Source organism: Gavia stellata, chromosome 7, assembly GCF_030936135.1.
Source record: "Gavia stellata isolate bGavSte3 chromosome 7, bGavSte3.hap2, whole genome shotgun sequence".
NCBI classification, from domain to species: Eukaryota; Metazoa; Chordata; class Aves; order Gaviiformes; family Gaviidae; genus Gavia; species Gavia stellata.
This window is the reverse complement of record NC_082600.1, coordinates 12,122,526-12,143,857: the sequence shown is the minus strand read 5'-3', so window position 1 is coordinate 12,143,857 and position 21,332 is coordinate 12,122,526. Positions and strand designations below refer to the sequence as shown.

Here is a 21,332-nt window from a genome sequence, read left to right as displayed (position 1 = left end):
TCTAGCTGAATTTTTTTAAAGAAAGGCACCCTCAGTGTATTTGAGAGCATTTACAATTGGATGTGTCAACAATTTCTGGTGCTAAACTGTGTTTCCCCTGAAGTGGCAGCTGTATTTAATTTTGTGTTTATGACACTGAATTTTCCTTTAAACCCAAATAAGAAATATTTTAAAAGATTTTGTCCCAATCAAATGCTCAAAATTAGTTTAAGTAGTCATGTGTACCAAGATCAGTCACACTTTAGAAAAATGTTACAGTAGTGAAACCACATGGTAAAGAATAAGGAAAAGTATCCCGTTATCACATAAGAAACGGTGTTAATTCTCTTCCAAAAAGAGGCATGCTGTGTACTACCTTTTTGCCTGTATAGAAGGCCTCGTACTGACCACTGCTTGTCAGGCTCAAAGTTCCCATGTCTGCTACTTCTGAGAGTGTTTTCCAAAATAGGTAGGTCTTGAGATGTGTACACCTTCATAGGTAGCTGACGTGTTATGTTTTACAGATGCTAGGACACCTCAACAGTTACTTGTTGTTGAGTGGCATTACTGATTGATCATGTTCTCGGTGCCTTATAATTTTGTCTGCCTTTGTCCATTTAGGGTGGACATAATGTCATATGTTTGCAGGTTCAGCCACAGAAATCTGGCTGCTTTTGAGGATGAAACATGCCCTTGATTTGAATAAGATCAAACTCTCACCTTCTCTTTTAAATGAGGGCGAAGGAAGAAAAAACCAGAACATGTGAAGTCTCGTTCATTTCCTTACATTGATGACTTAAAATTTTCAGTAATTGTGTTAGAGTAAAAAAATGCTTTTTACCGCCTCTTAATTTGGTAGAATTATGAATTTGTTTCATATATGCAGCTGAAAAGTTGTTGTTTGCCAGTGTTGTAATGTGTTTGGGGAATCAAAAGACCTGGGGGAGTCTAAAAGTAGGTAAGCACCAAGGCTGGAGTCTGGAAGGCCTAAGGAGTATCTGCTGTAACAGGACAGGTGTACTGAAATGTGGGGTTTTGCTGTGTCAGAGGAAATAGAAATGGGGAAGAGATTAACTGGTGTATTGGACAGACACATGCTTCATAAGTACAATTGAGAAAAGTCCCTTCATTAGTGTTGTCCTTTCCTGGCCTGGAATGGATTTGAATTTTCTGAATCTTGTCGTTCCTCTGCTGTCAGCAAATGTTAGTTGAAACTCATTAGAAAAATGTTCTATCCCTTTCTGTTTGTCCAAGTATGTATAGAATGATACCTGCTACTGATGGCTTATTAGTGATTACTAGAAGAGATTGTATTGTTCTGATGACTTAGGAGAGCACCAGAGGACGCCATAATGATTTTTTTTCCATTTTCCTTAAAAAATAACATTATTCTGTAAGCTTTTTATTTTATTAAAGCTGCGAAGTTCAGCATTAAAACATTGAGAAATGATGTAATGAAGGTTGTTTGTTCATTTCATATTCTCATATGCAGTTTTCCTATTGCATATGATTTTCCCCAAGACTGTAGCCTGATTCAGTGCATCGAGTGAGCAATGTTCATTCTTAATGACTGGCTATTAAATATTTTCTTTATTCAGTGTGTAGCCTGAGGTTTATTTACTGCATGCTGTTTTCTGCAGACAGAAAACCTAATTTCTGAAAGAAAATATTCAAATATCCAAACAAAAAAAAATAATGTATTCGCACAAATCACCGAGGTCATACTGTCCTCATTTTCCTGGAGCTGTATGGGCAAAGGTCAAAAGCACATACATACTTCTGTGAGCCCATTTTGAAATGCTTGATGCTCCATCTCCAGGAGCATTTAGTTGAATATATCTGGTGTTATATAAAACTGCTTCTTAGGTGACTTCAGCTGCTGCTTAAATACTGATGCTTCTGCAAGGTCTTTACAGCAAATGAGGAACACAGTCATACCTTTCTCACCCTTAGCCCCTATCCCTCAGTGGAAGTTTTTTGTTGAAGTGATTTGCTTGCTATCGCTCAGGGCTCTGTCGGTTGAGTAGTACCTGCTCCTCCATGACAGCATTTACTGTCTTAATCAGGTGGCTTTTTTTCTTGCGTAGGACTGAAGGACAAGTTGTATTTACTGCATAACCAGGTTTTGTTGTCAAGAGATGTGTGTCCAGTGCACTCAGTGAGGGTGCAGTCTTACGGAAATGAAAAATAATTGGTTACATCACTAAAATCTGTATAGTATGTGCATACAAGGCTGCCAAATTGAGATTGTGTGGCCAAGCTTAATTATGTTATTTTCAACTACTGAATGTTTGACTTTGATACCTTAATTGTATTTTGGGGTTTTATGTGTGTTTAATGTACATTCAGTGGAATAACCTACTTAACAAGTGGTCTGACATGATGTGTATGAACTTTTCTGAATTCTGTCTTGGATTCAGGTCTATTGTGGAGTGGTCCCTGTCCTAGCTGTTTCAGAAGGTTTGGAGTGATATGAGTGTTGTAGCTGCTTGCTTGAAAGTAGGCGGCTGCTTGCTTGAAAGTAGGCAGCTGTTGCTCATGTAGTGATTGTGCAGATGCGTGCAATCCTGTTGAACCCTGCGTTAAGAGATACTTGAGATCCAGGGAAAAATTGCCTTAGCTTTATGCCTAAAGTATTGCTGAAATAGGATAGGAAGCCATTTCTTGGTTTCTTGGCAGCAGTAGGTGGTAAATACTGGGTGTTTCCTATAGGAGGAAATAATGACTTACCTGAATGAGTACTCTGTAGCAGAGCCAAGCTGGCACAGTTTGCCTTGTCAGAGAAGGTGGGTGCTGTGTGGCATCAAGATATTGTGAATTACTGTATGATGACAGCTGTGTGACACAGTGCCATGTTAAATATCTCTTGTTTTCAGCCTAATTGTTTTTGGAGTCAGTGTTGCTTATTATTTGGGTCAAGAAATAGATGCTTCTGAAGCAGTATCATTTTATAAAACTTCTCAGAGATACAGCTACTGAGAAACAGATTTGCTATGCACTGCATAGCAGATTTGCTATGCAGTGCATAGCAAAAGCTTACACTGGGCCCAGAGATTAATTTAAAGTGCAAAACCGTGGTTTTGACTTATAGTTTGTATTTTGTTTAAAAAAGAAAGACAAAAAGAGGGAGCTTTTGATGCATCCAAAACTCTTCTACATTTAAGTTCATTTATGATTTATTAGTCATAGAGTCATTGTAGGTATGCTACTTTATTCTCTAGTGAAATCCATGTGGTTTTGTTCACAGTTTATGAAGAAGAGAATTTTTTTTATCCCATTTCATTCTATTTATGTAATGAATAGACTTTGTCCTTTTTTTTAATCCCATTTCATTCTATTTATGTTATGAATAGACTTTGTCTTGCATGTAATAAATTTCCATAAGATTAACTGATTGGGTTATTGTGTTAATTTTTTTTCCCTGGCTGTCATAATCTCTTGGCTCAAAGACAGAAGTTCTTTCCTTAAAGGAGTGAGATGATTGTGTTTACTCCTGTCTACTTCCCCTGTCTTCAGGGAATCATGTAAGAATTACATGTATTTTCTTAATTGTATTTTGTCAAGAACTGGGGAAACAGAGCTATTTCATCTTTGTTCAGAAAAAATCATAGACTTTCATTAGGAGAGAAATTCCTAGGTATTAAAAACTTAAAGGATGATATTTTGCGAGCTCATTTTTTTTGAATCTAAACAAAAAGATTTAATGTGGCACTTTCCTCAGGCTAGTATCTAACTGCAGAGACAAAATTTATTTCTGAAGTTTGTTCATTGAAGTAGTTTCTGCACAACATGGAGACTCTGAACTTACTGTATAATGCTGTTATTCCCAGAGATATCCATGACTGTTAGATTAGGAAGCATTTATTGATTTGTCATTTCTTTCCTCTTCAGGCTGCCTATCACAGAGAGTGTTGGAACTGAATATGCTGAAAAATACAGACAAGTGGAGGCACAAGAGCTAGATGTAGTTGGAAATGACCAGCTTGCCTATGAACCAGGTAAAAAAAAAAAAAAATATATATATATATATAATTGGTTCCTATTATAACCAAATAATAGGTTATAAAGTCCCATGCGGGACGTGTTTTAGTTGTGGGACATGGTTTAGTGGGCATGATGGTTGGACTTGATGATCTTACAGGTCTTTTCCAACCTTAATGATTCTGTGACAAACTCAGTTATACCTGTCCTTTTCCTTTCTGTGGTCTTTCCTCCCATCTCCTCCCCTAAACAAAACTATGAAACCTTACTGTGTAGTTCTTGTTTGTTGAATGCTGTATGTGCATTTGTTTGTTTTGTGTAAGGCACGGTATTAAAAAGTAAACACCTTATTTTCTGGAAACCATAGTGTATAATGCTGTTGCATGGATATATGTACATACATTTCGTCTATTGTATTGATAAATGTAGATATATGTTAGAAATATATCTGCAAGGAAAATATACCATTCATTGGATTCATGTCTTTCTCTATTCTGTTTTTCCATTTTCTATCCATGTTCTTTCTGTATATACCTGATTGTTACTTTGAACTGACTTTAGAGAGAAATTTGATTGCACTTCTTTCCTAGGAGCTCTGGTAAAAGCAGTATGAGGCTGACTCACTTGTCAGGGCAGCTCAGCTTCAAACTCTTACTGTGCCTCGTAATTTCCAAATTTATTAATGTAGCTGATTTCCCAAGAAAAGGACATTTATGTGTTTTGTCTGTTGCATGTGTCATTCTCTGTAACACTTCCTGTACCCCTTCACTGATATACCAGAATTTGACAAATTGAGAAATTTTCTAGAAATTACTGTCCTTCAGTGTTTCTGCAAATTATATGACCTCTGAACTCAGGTAGGTCATGAAGCCATTTGTTTGGCCTATTATCAGCTGAGAGGCAGTAGGTGCAGTTGGCTTGTCCAGCATGTGCAGTGCATCTAACCATCTGTCCTAACCACAAAATACTCTCTTGTTCACTTGACATTACATAAAATTTGTGGGAGAGAAGGAGGTATTGAAAGGTGAAAATGGGGGAATAAAGGAACTGGAAGAAGCTCCAAATGTTGTAGTTCAGGAATGTGGTGTTCCCTAGTTTTTCATGTGCTTTACTAGTGAAGGAAGGACAGCAACAAATTGACTAAGCATACGTTCCTTAGATGTTTCTTTAAAAGTAGAGTGGTATTGATTAATTCAAGGAAATTCTATAAATCATTTAATGTCCTTCAGCTATTAAAAAAGAATTCTGCCTAAGGTAGGCTAGCAACTTAAGTTAGCAGCACTGGTGGCCTGCTTAATTTTGAATGCAGCTGATGCTAGCAATGTTCCTCCTGTAAACGAAACAGGGTTATAACTTAGGCTTGTTAGGAAATATTTCTGCATAGTCATCATGGTACTTTATTTTATAAATACCTATTTTCTCATGGTCTACCCTAAAATGTTTGTCCTTGAAATTTATACCTTCTAATACTTACTCTTGCCTTCCAATTATAACTTACTTAAAGAGCATCTAGTTAGCAAACCACCTTAAAAAAAATCCTAAAATATTAGCATATGCATACTTTCTTATTATTAATCTATTAGATGTTTTCCTCTGACTCTTTTTTTCCCTCCTCTTCCTACTCTTTGACTGTGTCATGGTCTGGAGTCTCAGTTCCTTCAGGAGCTGTTCGATGTGGTGTTGATGCCTGCCTTCTCTGGTCAGCACTCTGCTCCCAGCTGTATGCGATCCAGTGGGGGACTCTTCAGCAGACTGGATTGTGATGGGCCTGGAAGAGTGCTGCAGCATTCTGAGACACAGCTGCCAGATCCCACTTAGATGTAAAATAACACAAAAACTTCAGAAAATCCTCATCCTTACTGTTATTGACTTTGACTTACAGACAGATTCAGGAATATTATGTTAGGATAATATAATAAAGAAGCTCAGCGAGTGAGAATGAGATTTGTAATGTTAGTTTTATGGATTATAAATGTGTATGTTGTTAATGAGAATGCTGTTCTCAAATGGTAATATGTTAATCATGCAGATTTCAAGAGCTTCAAGACCCATGTGTAACTATCAGCTATATCAATCTGGATGTGCATGTTCTATTGAAGAACATGAAAAATTGTCATAAATGATCAAGGATTTATCTAGACCAGGCCCTACCACGCTAGCTGTGTTAAGTACAAATGTAGTCAACAAATAAGCTGCACAACATGGAAATGAGAAGCTGATTTGCCCTGAAGGTTTCAGAGTTGGTAACCCTTCTGTTGCTTCGTTCTTTCTTTCTGAATTGCTGTTCTAACTGTAGATGATGTCTTCCATATAAATTGACAGCCTATTTTAAATCTTGCAGAGCTACTGAAGCTGTTGTGGTGTTTGCTTGTGCCTTGGTACTGGCAATTGGTACTGTTTTTTTCAGGGTCAGACTTACAGACACCTTTGATTCAGTGAGGTCACAGGATGTTGTGCAGAGTGTATGGCACACCTGCCTGCTTTAAGCATCCTATGGAAAACAGATTTTTTTATTTATTTTTTCCCCCAAATCTGGGTATTCTAAACTGTATGCACTAAGAGTTTCACTCTTAAGAAAGCTTCCAAAATCCTTAATGAATTCCCTTTTTTTTTTTATTAAAGGATGCCTATATCATTATTTTCATGCAGCTTTGTGGATGGCAGGTTTTTTTTCCTCTTCTGTCTTCATTATTTTCACACCATTAAATGGATCTCTTCTGGGGAACTTTTAGGTCCCAAGTGAAGTAATTGCTTACAAAGAAGAAGCAATTTAAACATTGTTTCTGATCAGGTTTCTGAAATATAAAAAAAAAATAAGTTATAGAGTTCCTTAAATGTTTTTGATTCAGAACAGATGCATTCCATGAAAATTAATCATAGCACAAATCTTCATCCCAAATCCTTTTGTATTCAAAATGTGTGCAAGTTGAAGAGGATTGCAATGGAGAACAGAAGGCAAAGACTAATTACTTGTGGTGTTTTCTTAGGAATTTTAATGTTACCTGGGGGCATTCTTCAGCAGTCAAGGCTTCAAGACACAGAGAACTGTTAGCGTGTTTTCCCCAGTCAGGAAGGATAATTGCTTTGCCCAGGCTCTGGATTAAGCTCTTCAGGGCTCAATCAGCAGCGACTTCATGTACTTTGCGTTCTGACTGAAGTAGCATGACTTACCTGAAGTCCTTAGGCTTTGTGGCTCAATGTAGGAGCCTGGTTGTTTCCTGAGGAGGCTTTCTTTTCCTGCGAGCTTGCTCACCAGCTGTAATCCCTTTGCATGTTTGTAGCTCAACGGAGGAATGATCAGTGATGTAGTAAGCATCTCATTTGACTCACCTAAACAGCACTTTCAAGTATGGGGTTTTTTATGCATCTCATTTTAATTTGATTAGTGGCAGATACCAAGGTCCAGCTGTACCATCTCTTCTTCGAGAACTGGTGAAGCAAAAATCTAATCTTGTGTTAAAGGATCTCTTCAAATTCAATTCAGGAAACAGGTACTGGAAGGAATACATCTGTTATAAGGGGTACAATAATGGAGATGTTATAAAATTGCTCGTTCCACAGGCAGCAGACTGTTTTAGTCATGGCAGTCAACATATCTCTACAGAACTTTAATAATAATTGAAAAGGAAGTGAGCAGGCAAATTCATCTTTCCCATAACTGAGTTTTCAGTTTCTTTTTGCACTGGCACTGAACAGAGAAAAGAATGTAATTATTTATTCTGGATTAGCATTAATTTGTTTTTCATACAACAGCCTGGTGGGCAGTTGCATGCTTCCTCAATTTACTATTTTCAGGTTGAAAGTGTCCTGCATTTTCTATGTGTCAGAATCCAAGATGTGTGTTTGAGCGTAACGTCTTACAAAGGTGTGCACCGGCTGGTTTTGTTGTCCCAGTCTTGATAATGTTTTCCAGAAAGTATAAGCAATTGAAACAGTGAAACTTTATGCCTTTCTTACTGATAAGTCTGTAGTTCTGTAACTCCTTTAACCTGTAGATGCCTCTGTATTTGCAAAAGTGATCTGTTTTTCTAAAGACCAGTTCTCATTTTTGGGATTTATTACATAAATAGATATTAAAAAAAAAGCTCCAGAACCAAACAGCAACAGTTGAAGCTAATTACATTGTGTCGTATAGAGTCCACAGTTGAATGTTTATTTCAAGGAGTAGAATAACCTTGCAACTTTCATAGGGATGTATATTCAAGTATTTCTATTCTGCAGCGAGTCTTCGTTGTTCGGAACGCCACATTTCATTAAAAAAAAAAAAAAGCAAAAGTTTAACATCTTCCAAGTTGGCTACCGAAGTTCCCAATCCCAGTTTTGTTTTTTCATTAATGATCATATTGGATTTCAGAAAAGGTTTATATCCTCAGCTTGTTAGAGTGGGCCCTTTGATGGCTGCTTGTGTCGCGTCAGTGTTCATGTGTAGTTGCCAGCTTACTCTGAGGCCCGAGACTGTACTGTCTGCTCTAGATAGAAGTCTCATGGTTGTCATGGTATTAGTTCCCCGGGCAAACTCAGTGATGTTTCTTTCAGTTTAAGCACAGAGAACATGTCTTGAAGAGAAAAAAACAAATCGTACAGTTCTTAGTACTTGCGGCATCTACTAAATGGTTATATGGCTGCCAGTTCTCAAACTCTGCATATTGATGGTGGCTAACGTTGGATTACTTTTGGTAGATTTTTTTCCCAAACTTCTGTGCTTAGGAGAAGGTAAGATATCACTGTCATAGAACTGTTATATAAAAAGCAATATAAAGAAAAGTTATGTTTCATCAATGAAAAAATTGAGTTATACAAAATTCATTAAATGGATGTGATTATTCATCAGGTACATGAATACTGGTGGTTGTTTATTTGTTTCTGGTTTGTTACTTTGTGTTTTTAAAATAAAATTCTTTATTGAATTTTAGGTTAATAATTTCTTATTAGTACACTGGGTTTTTAATGAGTTAGTGAAGCTTACAATGGGAATCCTACCATTTAAATTTTTTTGTCCCTCCCTTTTTTATAAGCACTATTAGAGCTGCTGCTGTCTTGTGTTGTATGCTTTTAACTCATTTTTCAAAATTGCAATTGTTACATGGAGAACCTGATAGAGGTGAGAAGGCTATGTTGCTTTAGCAGGAATATGCTGACACTGGGATCTTTTCCCTAGCAGCTTGAGATTTCTTCCAGCGCTGGTCAAATCATGCAGAGCTACTGATGTCTCAGTAGTGACATGTTTGTGCCAGGGGGAAGCCATCAGCCTTTGTACAGTGTTGCTATGACAGAAGGCTATATATGAATTTTCCTGGGGATTATATTTAGAAATTTGACCAAAAGTATTTTAAAGAGGACAGTTAATATTTTCTAGGGATGCTGGTATGAAGTTCTGTTTCGTATGTGTTTAGTAGTGCTAAGTAAATTACTATGCAATGATCACCTATGACTGTTGCATTACACAGAAACTAGGTAAAGAACCTTTCTTGTTGGAGAGTGTGGCTTCAGGAGAACTCTTGTTTTTTAGTGCTTTATGAAACTGTCTTAATGAACTGTCCAGCTTTTGGGGGTTTGTTTTAATGTGGGAATAACTAATTTTGTATTCCTTGACACTTGAAGACAATTCGGGGGGGTTGGAGCACATTCAGGTATGGTACAGAGACAAAAGAAGTTGTTCTGCCTGCTTTTGCTTCACTGCTGTATGAGATTGTTAGTAACTGTTCTGAAGAAAGGAAGCTATAACTGTCTAGTCAGTTATTTAGTTTATAGCCTTTATTTTACAGTAAGTAGCTCCTTTGTAAAAAGAATACTAGATTTCTTTCCCACTATGGTATGCATTTATTAAAGTTTTTATTATTTGTATCCAAATAAGTAAGTAAATTTCACCATAGTACCTGGTGAAACCCATTTGAAATGAAAAGTGTTTCCACTTTTGATTTCAGTATAGTGGCTTTTTTAGCCAAATGGTTTAATTGTAACTTGCAAAATTGTTGCTTACTGAAGTCTTGTCCTGGTTTTCCCTTCTACATCTGCCTCCACACCTGTTCAGTTGCTCTTTGGTTTTTCACGGTCAAACTGACAGCAGGCTGCTTAGCAGAAATTCATGTAAGATTCACTGTAAGATTTTTGTCCTGATTTTCCCAGTGCTAACAGTGACTAACTCCTGCCAGGAGACTGCAGAATGTAGTATCACATTGAAAGATCATCATGATACTTACCAGACTTGTTTTAAATGCCATGGTAGAAATACAGTGGTCTTTGTGTCAAAGAATGGGTTATTTTTGTACTGTCGATCCAGTAGGCTTAGGCTCTAAGGGAAACAACACATGGGTGCATGAATAAGGTGTATGTTTTCAGTATCATCAAAAAAGTTCTTGGGAACAGGGGTGGATTTGACAGTTGTAACGGAAACTTTGCAAAAATACTGTTTTTTTTTATTTAAGAGAAAGGCATATAGAATTATAGAATTGTATACATCCTTGACACTGATGGTGGCTTATAAGCAGAAGCAATGTCTTTCAGAGCTGCTGCCAGTAAAACAGCAGTTGCATAAACATAAAGTGTCTCTTCAATCTATTAATATTAAAAAGTAATAATTCTGTTAATACTCATAAGTATGTGATGCAAATTTGGTAGAAGTTAGGTTTCCAAATACTGTGATCATATTCTCCTGCTGGTCTTGCCCTTTCTCTATTGAAATAACTTACTCGTGGTTATTTTTATGCCTAGATACTTCATTGTCTCAGTGTGAATCAAGTGATTGGACTTCTATACCAATAAGTAACCATAAATGTGTGGATATGCCTGTAGCCAAACACAGGGAAGAGGTAATTGCGTTGTACTTTCTCTCATTATGCAATAAAGTTGAAAATCATGTTTTGTTTTGTGTTTTTTTTTTTTTTGGTTTGGTGTTTTGTGGTGGTTTTTTTTTTTCCAGAAGGAAACTTCTGTTCCTGTTTTAAGCATTGTACAAAATCTTTGTTCATTGTACAAAATCATTGTATAAAAATTTTTAGAGGAAGAAACACTGCTGTTATACTTACTGTTTATAGGTATTTATGTAAAATATGTGAGTGTGTGCCCGTGTTCTTTTCTGTGATCTCCTAATGTGTTTTAGGAGTCCAGTTATCTATAGATGCCTAGGAGATCATAGAAAATACAGCACAATGTTTTACAGATATTTGATGTGTGGTCTGGAAGCTATTTATATTCCAAATCTTTTTGAAATCTGTTTTTGAGTTGTTTTATGGACTTACAAGTTTTCTTGAAAAATTGTTTCAGATAGTATCTCTGATAGAAAGCAATTCAGTTGTGATTGTACAAGGAGCAACTGGCAGTGGTAAGAGTACACAGATTCCACAATATATTTTGGATTATTGCATTCAGCACTCTATCTACTGCAACATTGCTGTTACCCAGCCTCGGAAAATTGGTGCCAGCAGCATTGCCAGGTGGATTAGCAAGGAACGATCGTGGACACTAGGTGGATTTGTAGGATACCAGGTATAAGAAAATTTCAAATTGTATTTTAAAATACATTAAAAACTACCGTATCTTCTTTCTTGAATACTTTTAAGCGTATCTAGCATACTGAAGGAATGTTACAGAATCTTCTTTTAAAGTGGAATTGCAGGTTTCTAGCTGTTTCCTGTTAAACATTTATAATTAAATGTTTAAACTTTTAAAGTTGAACAACTATAAATGCTAATGAGACTCCAAAAGAAATATTTAATTGTCTGCATTCTGATAATTGGGCACATCTGTTATTAATCATTGAAATTGTTGCAGGAGAACTATATTCTGTCACTTTTCCTTTAAACTTCTTAATTAACATACTTGATTTGTTTGACTTTACTACATTTAGCTGTCAGCTATGTCAAAACTTTCATGCATTTATGGATAGACTTTTGTGAATGTCCTGTTGTTTCTTCTTAACATATGAAAAAATTGAACTAGTTTTTCCTCTTAAACCTACCTCCCCTTTTTGTTTTGTCAGACTCAGTTCTATCCCTCCATTTATAAACCTGATTGCACTTTTCATCTTTTGACACAGATACTGGTGCTTTAATCAGCTCTTTGTCAGTAACTACAATAAACTGCTGTGATCATTTTTTTGCTGATAGTTTGATAGTAGCTGTCTCTGGACTAGCTTTTCTCGGTCCTAAGGCCGGTGGGTTCGTGCTGGTGTTGGCAGTGGGAGGATGTTTATGGAGAGTTGTCTGCTTCTGGAGTCCTTTGCTGGGAGGAATACATGTTGGTTTCTTCTTCCTCTCTATTCTTTTTTCTTGTTGTTTCTTCCTTTCTTGCTCCCACTTAGGGTCATATATAAATATGTTTGCTAACATGCATTTACATCTTCCTTTTTCTTCATTGGTCTGCAACTCCAGGTTGCATCCGAGTGTGCTACATATGGTGTCATTTATGTATGTTAGATGCTTTGTCTTTGTTACCCATAAAACCAATTTTGTCCAGTTCCAGATCTGAGAGGTTTTTACTTTTAACTGACCATTACAGAGTTGTTTATAGCATAGGGTCTACAGTGCCAAGCTTCTCCCTCATTTGTTACCCCACATCTGCTTGCTTCTGTTCCGCATCCTGTCTCTCTACTTCCCAAGGCCTCTCATACTGTACCAGGCCTGTATATCTCTACAGTACGCTAAAGTGCTGTCACAGCTAGACCAAGTAAAGCAAAGGTAGAGGCAGATCAAGAAAAGTTCAGAGAGAGCAGGCCTGACATGCCCTAGTCCCGAGACCTTGCAAACTTGGTACAAAGCTTATGGCTTGTTACTAGTAATAGCAATACGATATTATAGGGCTACACAGATACATCAGCTTCATTTTTGTATCAAAAGGATCTTTATTGCAATCCGTACTGAATACTGTTCTTTGTCTAAATATCAAATCTTAGCAGTTTCTTTTGATATATGTACAAGAAATGCTGTAGTAGGAAAAAATGCTTTTGCCTTTTTTTTTTTTTACACTACTATGAAGTTTAATTTCTCCACAGGTAGGTTGGAAAATGAAGTAAAAATACTCTTCATGGTCAGCCACTTACTAAAGAAGTTTCGGTTCTGAGAGGTGAACATTCTAGACAACTACGTGGGAATTATGAACTGACATTATCTCAAATCTAAACTAAGCCAATATAAATAACTTCCAATTATTGCTTTGTAGAATTACTGCAGGTTATATATGTTGTTTTTTTCCAAAGTAGTTTCTAAACGAAGTGTTTTATATGACTTGATACCTTGAATTAAATATTCATAAAATTGCAAAATTGATTCATTAGGGTAATGAGTCTTAAAGATGTTAAATGGAGGTGTGCTTCCAAACTGTCTTCAGGATAGCCTATGTGGATGTGGCATGCTTGTTTTACAAGTACTTGCATGAACTGAGCAGACATGGAAGTAGAAGAACAGTTGACTGGACTTGTCTGCTCTAGGCTGTTTCAAAAGCGGAAAGTCAAAAGATGGTCACGGCTCTGCCTGCCCGCCTGGGTAGGCAGCACCTGAGATAGCTGAAGTTACAGAAGTATTTTAGAAATCATAAATCCATTGTTTAACATAGGGTTGTAAAACCTTCCTCTCAAGAAGGTCTTCATGATACCTTATACCTCTTTCCTTTTCTCCTGTCCAGTAAGCAAATTACATTTTGGCAAAATCTTTTTCTTAGTGGAAAGATCCATGTATGTACCTTTTAAAAACTTTAGAAGAATTATTCTCAGGCCATAGCCCCCGGCAAGAAATTTTCATCCTTTATTTTATAAACTTCTGGGTTTTTTTTAATTTCTCCCAAAGAAAATCTTTTACTTCCTGAGTTAACTGATTCTGGGCTTTAGAAACACATTTGTACACAGGCTTTTACAAGTTTGAATGAATAATTCTTACGAGTTTACACTATCTTTCATTTTGGAGTTCTTTCAGATGCATAATTCCTGTAAATACATTAACTGTCTGTTCACATCTATTTTTTTCTCATTGTGTTAGGTAAGTTTAGAGAACATTTCCACAAAGGAGACAAGGTTGCTGTACATGACAACTGGAGTTCTTCTTCAGAAAGTAGTTTGTGCCAAAAGCCTAGCTGAATTCACACATATTTTCATTGATGAAGTAAGTTGGTGAAAATAAATTTAAATTTCATATTAAGAAAACCTTCTTCTTTTTTGTCTCTCTTACCATGCTAGAGAAAGAAAAATTCAGACATCTACTTGTAAAGATGCTTTGTATAAGTTGTCCCAGCTAACACTTCTTTTAATAGGCTTGTCTCGGTGTTCCTTTGAGCAACGAAGTTTAGAACTGAAGGTGTGGAGGGGATGTTTGGGAGTGTTTAGCTTTTGATATGAATGCCTTGAAATGTTTTCTGAAATCCACTGCCTGGATTCCAAGAACGTTTCTGGCTAGGCCTGTGAGGAGGAGGCGACGGCTAGTTTTTACTCTCTTGGCTGTTACTGCCCTTAGAAAGTCTTTACTCTTCATGGATGTCTTGAAAAATAAAATAGTCCTCTGAAAATTCTCTGTCTTATGGCTGGATTTACAGTCCACTCATATGGATTCATCATTATTGCTGTCACTTCACTAAAAAGCTAAAGAAAATATACTTGTAGGATTTTTTGTAATTCGTATATTTTTACGTATTTTTATGCTTATTTTCTGAGGGTAAACAGTATTTTACTGTTAAATATAGTCAGATGTGAAGTTGTGCTTTCACAAACCATGAATGTAAATCACATGTAAGGTGTAGGACTAAATCTTGGGAGGTCGTGGCACAGAAGAGGACTTTTTTTTTTTATGCTCGTTTTAATTTTTATTTCATTACATTATTGTAGCTGAGAATGACTTTGATTCTTGGGTATATGAGAAGCAGCGAGAGAGTACTTGGTATACCATTAGACCATTACAGTGATAATGAAGGCTGTCGTGACTGCACTTGAGATGGCACATTGAAAAACTGGAAAGATTAAGCAAATAGTTACACTTTTGTATGAAGAAACTTTAGGACTTCATTCAGATGAAAATAACCAAAAAACCCCAAATCCTAAAGAATTGCACCAGTTTTCTTCATGGGAAAGATTTGAGACCACTCTACCGTATTAGCAGGGTCTTGCAAACCTTAGAATTTTTAAGCATAAAATAAGGAAATGCATGTTAGATGTTAGATGCAAAAGTTTAACAATAGAAGCCGCTTACATAGGGAAGTGTTAGATTGTTTCTTTATTAGGTACAAAACATAATGAGTAAAGTTTTGTGGCACCTTGTGCAGGAGAACAGATTTATGCAGCGGTTTGAAAAACCTTGTTTGCTTGGGTGCTGTAATTTGAACTGATGATATCAGCTTGTACCACTTCTTTCAGCAGCTCCTAGCTTTCAAGACTTGTATGGTTTTTTTGCTTCCCCAGCCAAAATTCCAGTCCTTCCTGTTCCTCATGTGCCACTTTTTCCCCCACATTTACCTCACAGATTGTGATCTTGACCCAACAGTAACCATTTTTTGAAGATGTCCCTGCACATTGCAGGGGGATTGGACAAGATGATCTTTAAAGGTCCCTTCCAACCCAAACCATTTTATGATCCTATGATTTTAGCAACCAGCTGCTCTCCATTCTTAATTGCAGGTCTCAGCCCTGTTAGAGTACTCCAGGCATTTAGGAACATACCTAAGCAAACCTAAACCTAATCATGACTTCTCACAGCAAGATCTTGCTGTCAGCCTGCACACTGCCTTAGCTACATCTTTTCTGTAATGGGGCAGTATTGAATATAAGTATATATTACGTTAGAATATGCTAATTGCCTTACAGAGGATGAATGTTGACCTTTGAAGGTTAAGCTCTGGAAAAAGCTGCTGCACTTAATATATTTAAACTGTAATAATTCAAGAAAGGGATATGATCATCCTCAGTAATGTTGAGAAGAAGTATTTATTGAACTGCAACAAGCAACCAGAAAAGTCAGGTGCTAGGATATATAAAGAATTGGGTGGAAAATAATGTTTTAGAAAGCAGTTGTGTATTTTGATCATAGCTAGAAGCCATTGGGAACACATGGAGTCAACTGAATTTGCTTAGCTGTTAGACAAGCAGACTTAGTCCCTACCTGGATCATTTGTGATCTTACCAGTACAATTGACTTGTCCATCTTCAGTATCACTTCAGCTGTTATTGTCAACTCTGGTAGAACTAGTGGCTAGAGCTTACAATTGGTTTTCTAGTCATTCGATAATTTTCATGACTTAATAGTGGCATATGATTGTCACAAAGGGTGCTGTAGTTATTTGAAAAGCTATGCTGGGATTTTAAAATGTGATTAACGTGCATAGTGTTAAAAGGTGTGTTTTCTTCTATGAAAATATATTGTTGTTCCAAGTTATGAAAATAAAGCATGAAATTGAGTAGCAAAGGAGGAGAATGTCAAACAGAAGAGCATGAATTAATGAATATTCAATTGTGGATAATGTCTTCCAGGTGCATGAGCGTACAGAAGAAATGGATTTCTTGCTTTTGGTGATCCGTAAACTGTTGCGTACAAATTCACAATCTGTAAAGGTAGGTTCAAAGTATATTCTGCTACTTTTTCTTGCAAGAATAAATTTTTACGTGTTTTGGTCTACAAAGGGCATGTTTTAAAGAACTTACCTTAAAATGTGTCATTATTTTGTACTAAAATATTATTTAGTTTGAGGCTCTTCGTAAGCAAGCAAGCTAAAGGGCATTCTTTTCCTGGCTTCTATAATGCGTTCTGAGAGGCTTTTTTTTCCTCATGTTAGAATGCATTAGTTTCTGAAGTCTGCTTGAGGCTAAAAAATGCAAGATGGGTATTTGACTAGAATTACGTATTGGGTATTGAGGGCAGTGTTTATCCTTGGTTAAATATGGTAGCATTAACTCTTGGAAACACTGAGCTTTTTTTTTTAAATGGGACAACATATTTGGAAAAATAGCAAAAACCAGAAATGCTATATTGTAACTTCAAGCAAGAGCTAGTAGTAAAACGTGGCTGAGATTTTTCACTGCATGTTAGGTAATTATGCTTTGTACTAGAGCAGAGTTTGCAGAGATTTAGCATGACATGTTTAGTCTTTGTGGTCTCAAAGTAATGGACTCTTGAATTGCAAGAAATTAAATACAGGTGATAGAGTTAGGCTAACTAGGTATATTTCTGTGCAGCTATTTGGGACAGCAGAAATTTTGTGAGGCTGTGGACATATCCCTTAAGTGCTTCAGTTAATTGTTCAGTTAATGCACACTGTTCTGTTCAAAACAGATGTAACCTGAATCTACATTGGCTATTTTTGTTGCTATTGGAAGGGAATCTGTCGTCTTCTGTACAATCCACCTCACTGATTCAAACTCAGATAACTTGGTCTTTAGATCTTCCAAGCATGCTAGCTCTCACTCACTGAAAGTGCTATTCCATTTGGCAGAGGGCATGTGCATGTGCACTTCACATCTTTTTATCCCTTCTCTTGCCCATAAGAAAACTCACTTGTCTTTAAATACAGACACAGTAGTGTGAAACTATTCAGCCTTTCTTAGCACTTGCCTCTGCCTACTGAGAATACCAAATAATTTGCTCATACTCAGTTTGTGAAAAGTTTGCCCTTGATGTTGATTATCTGGTTGTTGTCAATGGCAGGAGTCCCTACAAGTCCTATTATCTTTTCTGTTAGAAAACATTTTTCTTTTATGGGTTCCTGAAAGATTTTTTTTTCTCTATAACTCCAATTAAATCTCTCAAAATTGTCACTGGAAAACTTTATCTCCTTTATATCCTTCTCTGCATTTGTTTCTTCAGATGACAGTTTCATGTCTTATAAATCTGAGATGATCTTAGATGGGGGGGTGTGTCCCTTTGAATTTTTTATGGTGGGGAGCGGGGAACTCTTGATCTCAATTGCTGGGTTTTAGCAGAGTGGAACAGGTTATTCAGTTTGAACTTATACACTGAACCCAGTGTCTCCTACTTAATCCCTTTTCAGCCCCTTTGAAAAACTATAAAGGAAGGGATCATGTGGCAAATTAATTTAGAAAATTCAAGATTCTTCTCCCAGCCCCTCAGATTCATGAAATAAAAGGGTGCAAGGAGACCTGTTTAAGGGAAAGAAATGTATTTATAATGCAGGGTGATATGAAACATACATGAGGTGTTTGTCTCCTAACCTAGACATTGCAGACCACAGAAGTAGCAGGTAATTCAACATTGCATCAACTAACAGGATGGCAAGAGTGATTCTGACATACAGAGGACAAGATCTACCTGTTGTGGTTCACCGACCAAATATGCTGAGTTTTCTGGCAGATGGCTGGTGCAGATTATTGTTTTTAGATCACAGGGCAGACATTTGATTGACTGTTCTAAGGTTGCTCTTGCTGGGATGGGGTTCTTGCAAGAAAACCTACAACTGTAAGAATGGCTCTATTGGGTCAGACCGAACAGTGCGATTTCCAGTAGTGACTAGTAACATCTGCTTAGGTAGGAAATAAGAACAGGATAAAGACAGCCATATTTCCAGGTTTTAGCAAATTGCCATTCAGGGACATCTGAAGTGAGAAGTTGTTACTGTGTATATTTTTGGTATCATATGGTGGGGCTTTAGACATATCCACACTGCATGAGTGTTTTTTGGACTGCTTGATCTTGAAGAACTGTCTGGTTCGATTACCCTCTATTCCAATGTGTTCCTCTGCCATGTTGGTGACGCATGCTTGTTGAATTTCCACTTTGGGAATTGATCAAACTCTTGGTTTAGTAATGTGATCCTTCAGGCACTCTGTTAGGAACCTATGGTTTTCCTTACAGTTTGGAAGGACTCCATGCAGATTAGAAAGTGTAAATTATAAAGATTGTCTGGAAGAAGAGATAATTTGATGTTCCTTGCCTGTAACTGCAGTTAGGATAATTTAGATTGGATTTTGTTTCAACAGCCTTCAGGCAAGGTTACATTCAGCCTACTTTCCTAGCATAGGTGAGCCACTATCTATTGAGTCATGAGGCAGTTCATGCTGTAGTGGGACAGGTTTTATATAATATTTGCAGAATTATGTCCTTTCAGATTTCTCCTCCTTTCAGGATCATGTTAAATGACTTCATGATTTAGACTACCTCTCCATGTATTCCTTGTGCCTTTACATTTGCTTTGGAACTGAGCATGGTGGTACAATGCCCACTTCATGAGCTTGCCTGACTGTCACTTCATAAGGGGGGTGCTCTTGTATTTCATTGCATTTTTGTTTTGGGTGTTGATGTCTTTATTTTATTCTGTTTCTGAATTCATGCAAGGCATCAGGAAAGCAAAAGAGGACTGTGTCCCAGCTTACAAGTACTGCTTAGAGTGGCTCAGGAGACCTGAAGATAAAGAAGCTGAACACTACACAGTTCATTATAACTCCTTGGCTCTTTGTCTTTTTTCAAGTTGAAGCTGTCTAGTTTATTCCAGCTGGCTGTGCTGAGCAGTGGGAGCACATTCCAAATAGAGGCGTTAGAGGGTAAATAGCCATGGCCACTAGCTTACTTCATTCTACTCCCTTGCCCCATTCTGCACATATCATGCTGTCTAAGCAGGGAGAAAACAACAAAGCTGTAAATTCTGAATTTCATAATAACTGAAAGAAAAGGTGTCATCAGATAGCAAATGTGGTTTCTGGTCTTCTGTTTAGGTGAATACAGGTTAAAAATATTGTCAGAGTCGGCAAACAGAGCGAGGAGCTTAGTATGATCCTTGGGAGTTTTAAGTTGCACAAATTAATTGAAACTGAGAGAAAACTTATTTGACGTATTTCAAAATCATTATAGTAACATTTTTAAGGCTGGGTTATAATTACAGTTACTGCTCTTGTAGAAGTAACCCCATCTTTTGATGGAGTTAAAGGCACTGATATCTAATCTAACTGTTTAGTAAAATGGGACTTTAAAATACTTAGTGTACACTTTTTTCTTTTAAGGACCATGTAGAGATCATAAGCTTAAGGAATAGTATTATATGTTTTTAGGTTGAACTTTTACCACAGGAAAAAGTTTTTCATGTTGTCTGCCCTAGGCATCTAGCCTGAGCTGTTCTCTTACAGGTGCTTACCTTTCTCCACATGCTTCCTAGGGAATCTTCCCTTCCTAGGGAAGTAAGAAGAACCAGTGAGGAAGACGACTGGTCTGGCTGAACAGGGAGCTTTTGCTGGGACTCGGGGAAAAAAAGGAGAGTTCATCACCTTTGGAAGAAGGGGCAGGCAACTGAAGGAAGAGTACAAGGATCTCGTTAGGTCATGCAGAGAGGAAATTAGAAAGGCAAAAGCCCAGCTAGAGCTCAATCTGGCCACGATCATAAGGGATAACAAAAAATGTTTTTACGAATATATTAACAACAAAAAGAACAAAAAGAGAGCCAAGGAGAATCTCCATCCTGTACTGGATGCAGGGGGGAACACTGTCACCAAGGATAAGGAAAAGGCTGAAGTACTTAATGCCTTCTTTGCCTCAGACTTTAATAGCCAGACCAGGTATCCTCAGGGTATCCAGCTCCCTGAGCTGGAAGACAAGGATGGAGAGCAAAATAAACTCCCCATGATCCAGGAGGAAGCAGTTAATGACCTGCTATGCCACCTGGACACTCACAAGTCTATGGGGCCTCATGGCATCCACCCAAGAGTACTGAGGGAGCTGGTGGAAGAGCTTGCCAAGCCGCTCTCCATCATTTATCAACAATCCTGTGTAACAGGGGAGGTCCCAGACGACTGGAGGCTTGCCAGCGTGACACCCATCTACAAGAAGGGTCGGAAGGAGGATCCGGGGAACTACAGGCCTGTCAGCCTGACCTCGGTGCCGGGGAAGATTATGGAGAGGTTCATCTTCAGGGCATCCTGGCCTGTATCAGAAATGGTGTGGCCAGCAGGAGTAGGGAGGTGATCATGCCCCTGTACTTGGCGCTGGTGAGGCCGCACCTCGAATCCTGTGTTCATTTTTGGGCCCCTCACTACAAGAAGGACACTGAGGTGCTGGAGCGTGTCCAGAGAAGGGCAACGAAGCTGGTGAGGGGTCTGGAGCACAAGTCTGATGAGGAGCGGCTGAGGGAACTGGGGTTGTTTAGCCTGGAGAAGAGGAGGCTGAGGGGAGACCTCATCGCTCTCTACAACTACCTGAAAGGGGGTTTTGGTGAGGTGGGTGTTGGCCTCTTCTCCCAAGTGACTAGTGATAGGACAAGAGGAAATGGCCTCAAGCTGCACCAGGGGAGGTTCAGGCTGGATAGTAGGAAAAATTTCTGTACTGAGAGAGTGGTGAAGCACTGGAAGAGGCTGCCCAGGGAGGTGGTGGAGTCACCATCACTGGAGGTGTTCAAGGAACGTGTGGACGAGGCATTGTGGGACATGGTTTAACGGGCGTGGTGGTGTTAGTTGATGGTTGGAC

General features: G+C 37.8%; 1 protein-coding gene across 1 annotated transcript in view; it reads left to right on the top strand.

Annotated features, from left to right (window-relative positions):
• TDRD9 (tudor domain containing 9) overlaps window positions 1-21,332 on the top strand; it is a 90,103-nt gene that overhangs the window by 19,077 nt on the left and 49,694 nt on the right. The window contains 5 exon segments of the mRNA XM_059819446.1: window positions 3,871-3,977; window positions 10,672-10,769; window positions 11,224-11,445; window positions 13,929-14,051; window positions 16,403-16,483. Of these exon segments, the coding sequence (XP_059675429.1) occupies window positions 3,871-3,977; window positions 10,672-10,769; window positions 11,224-11,445; window positions 13,929-14,051; window positions 16,403-16,483 (631 nt within the window).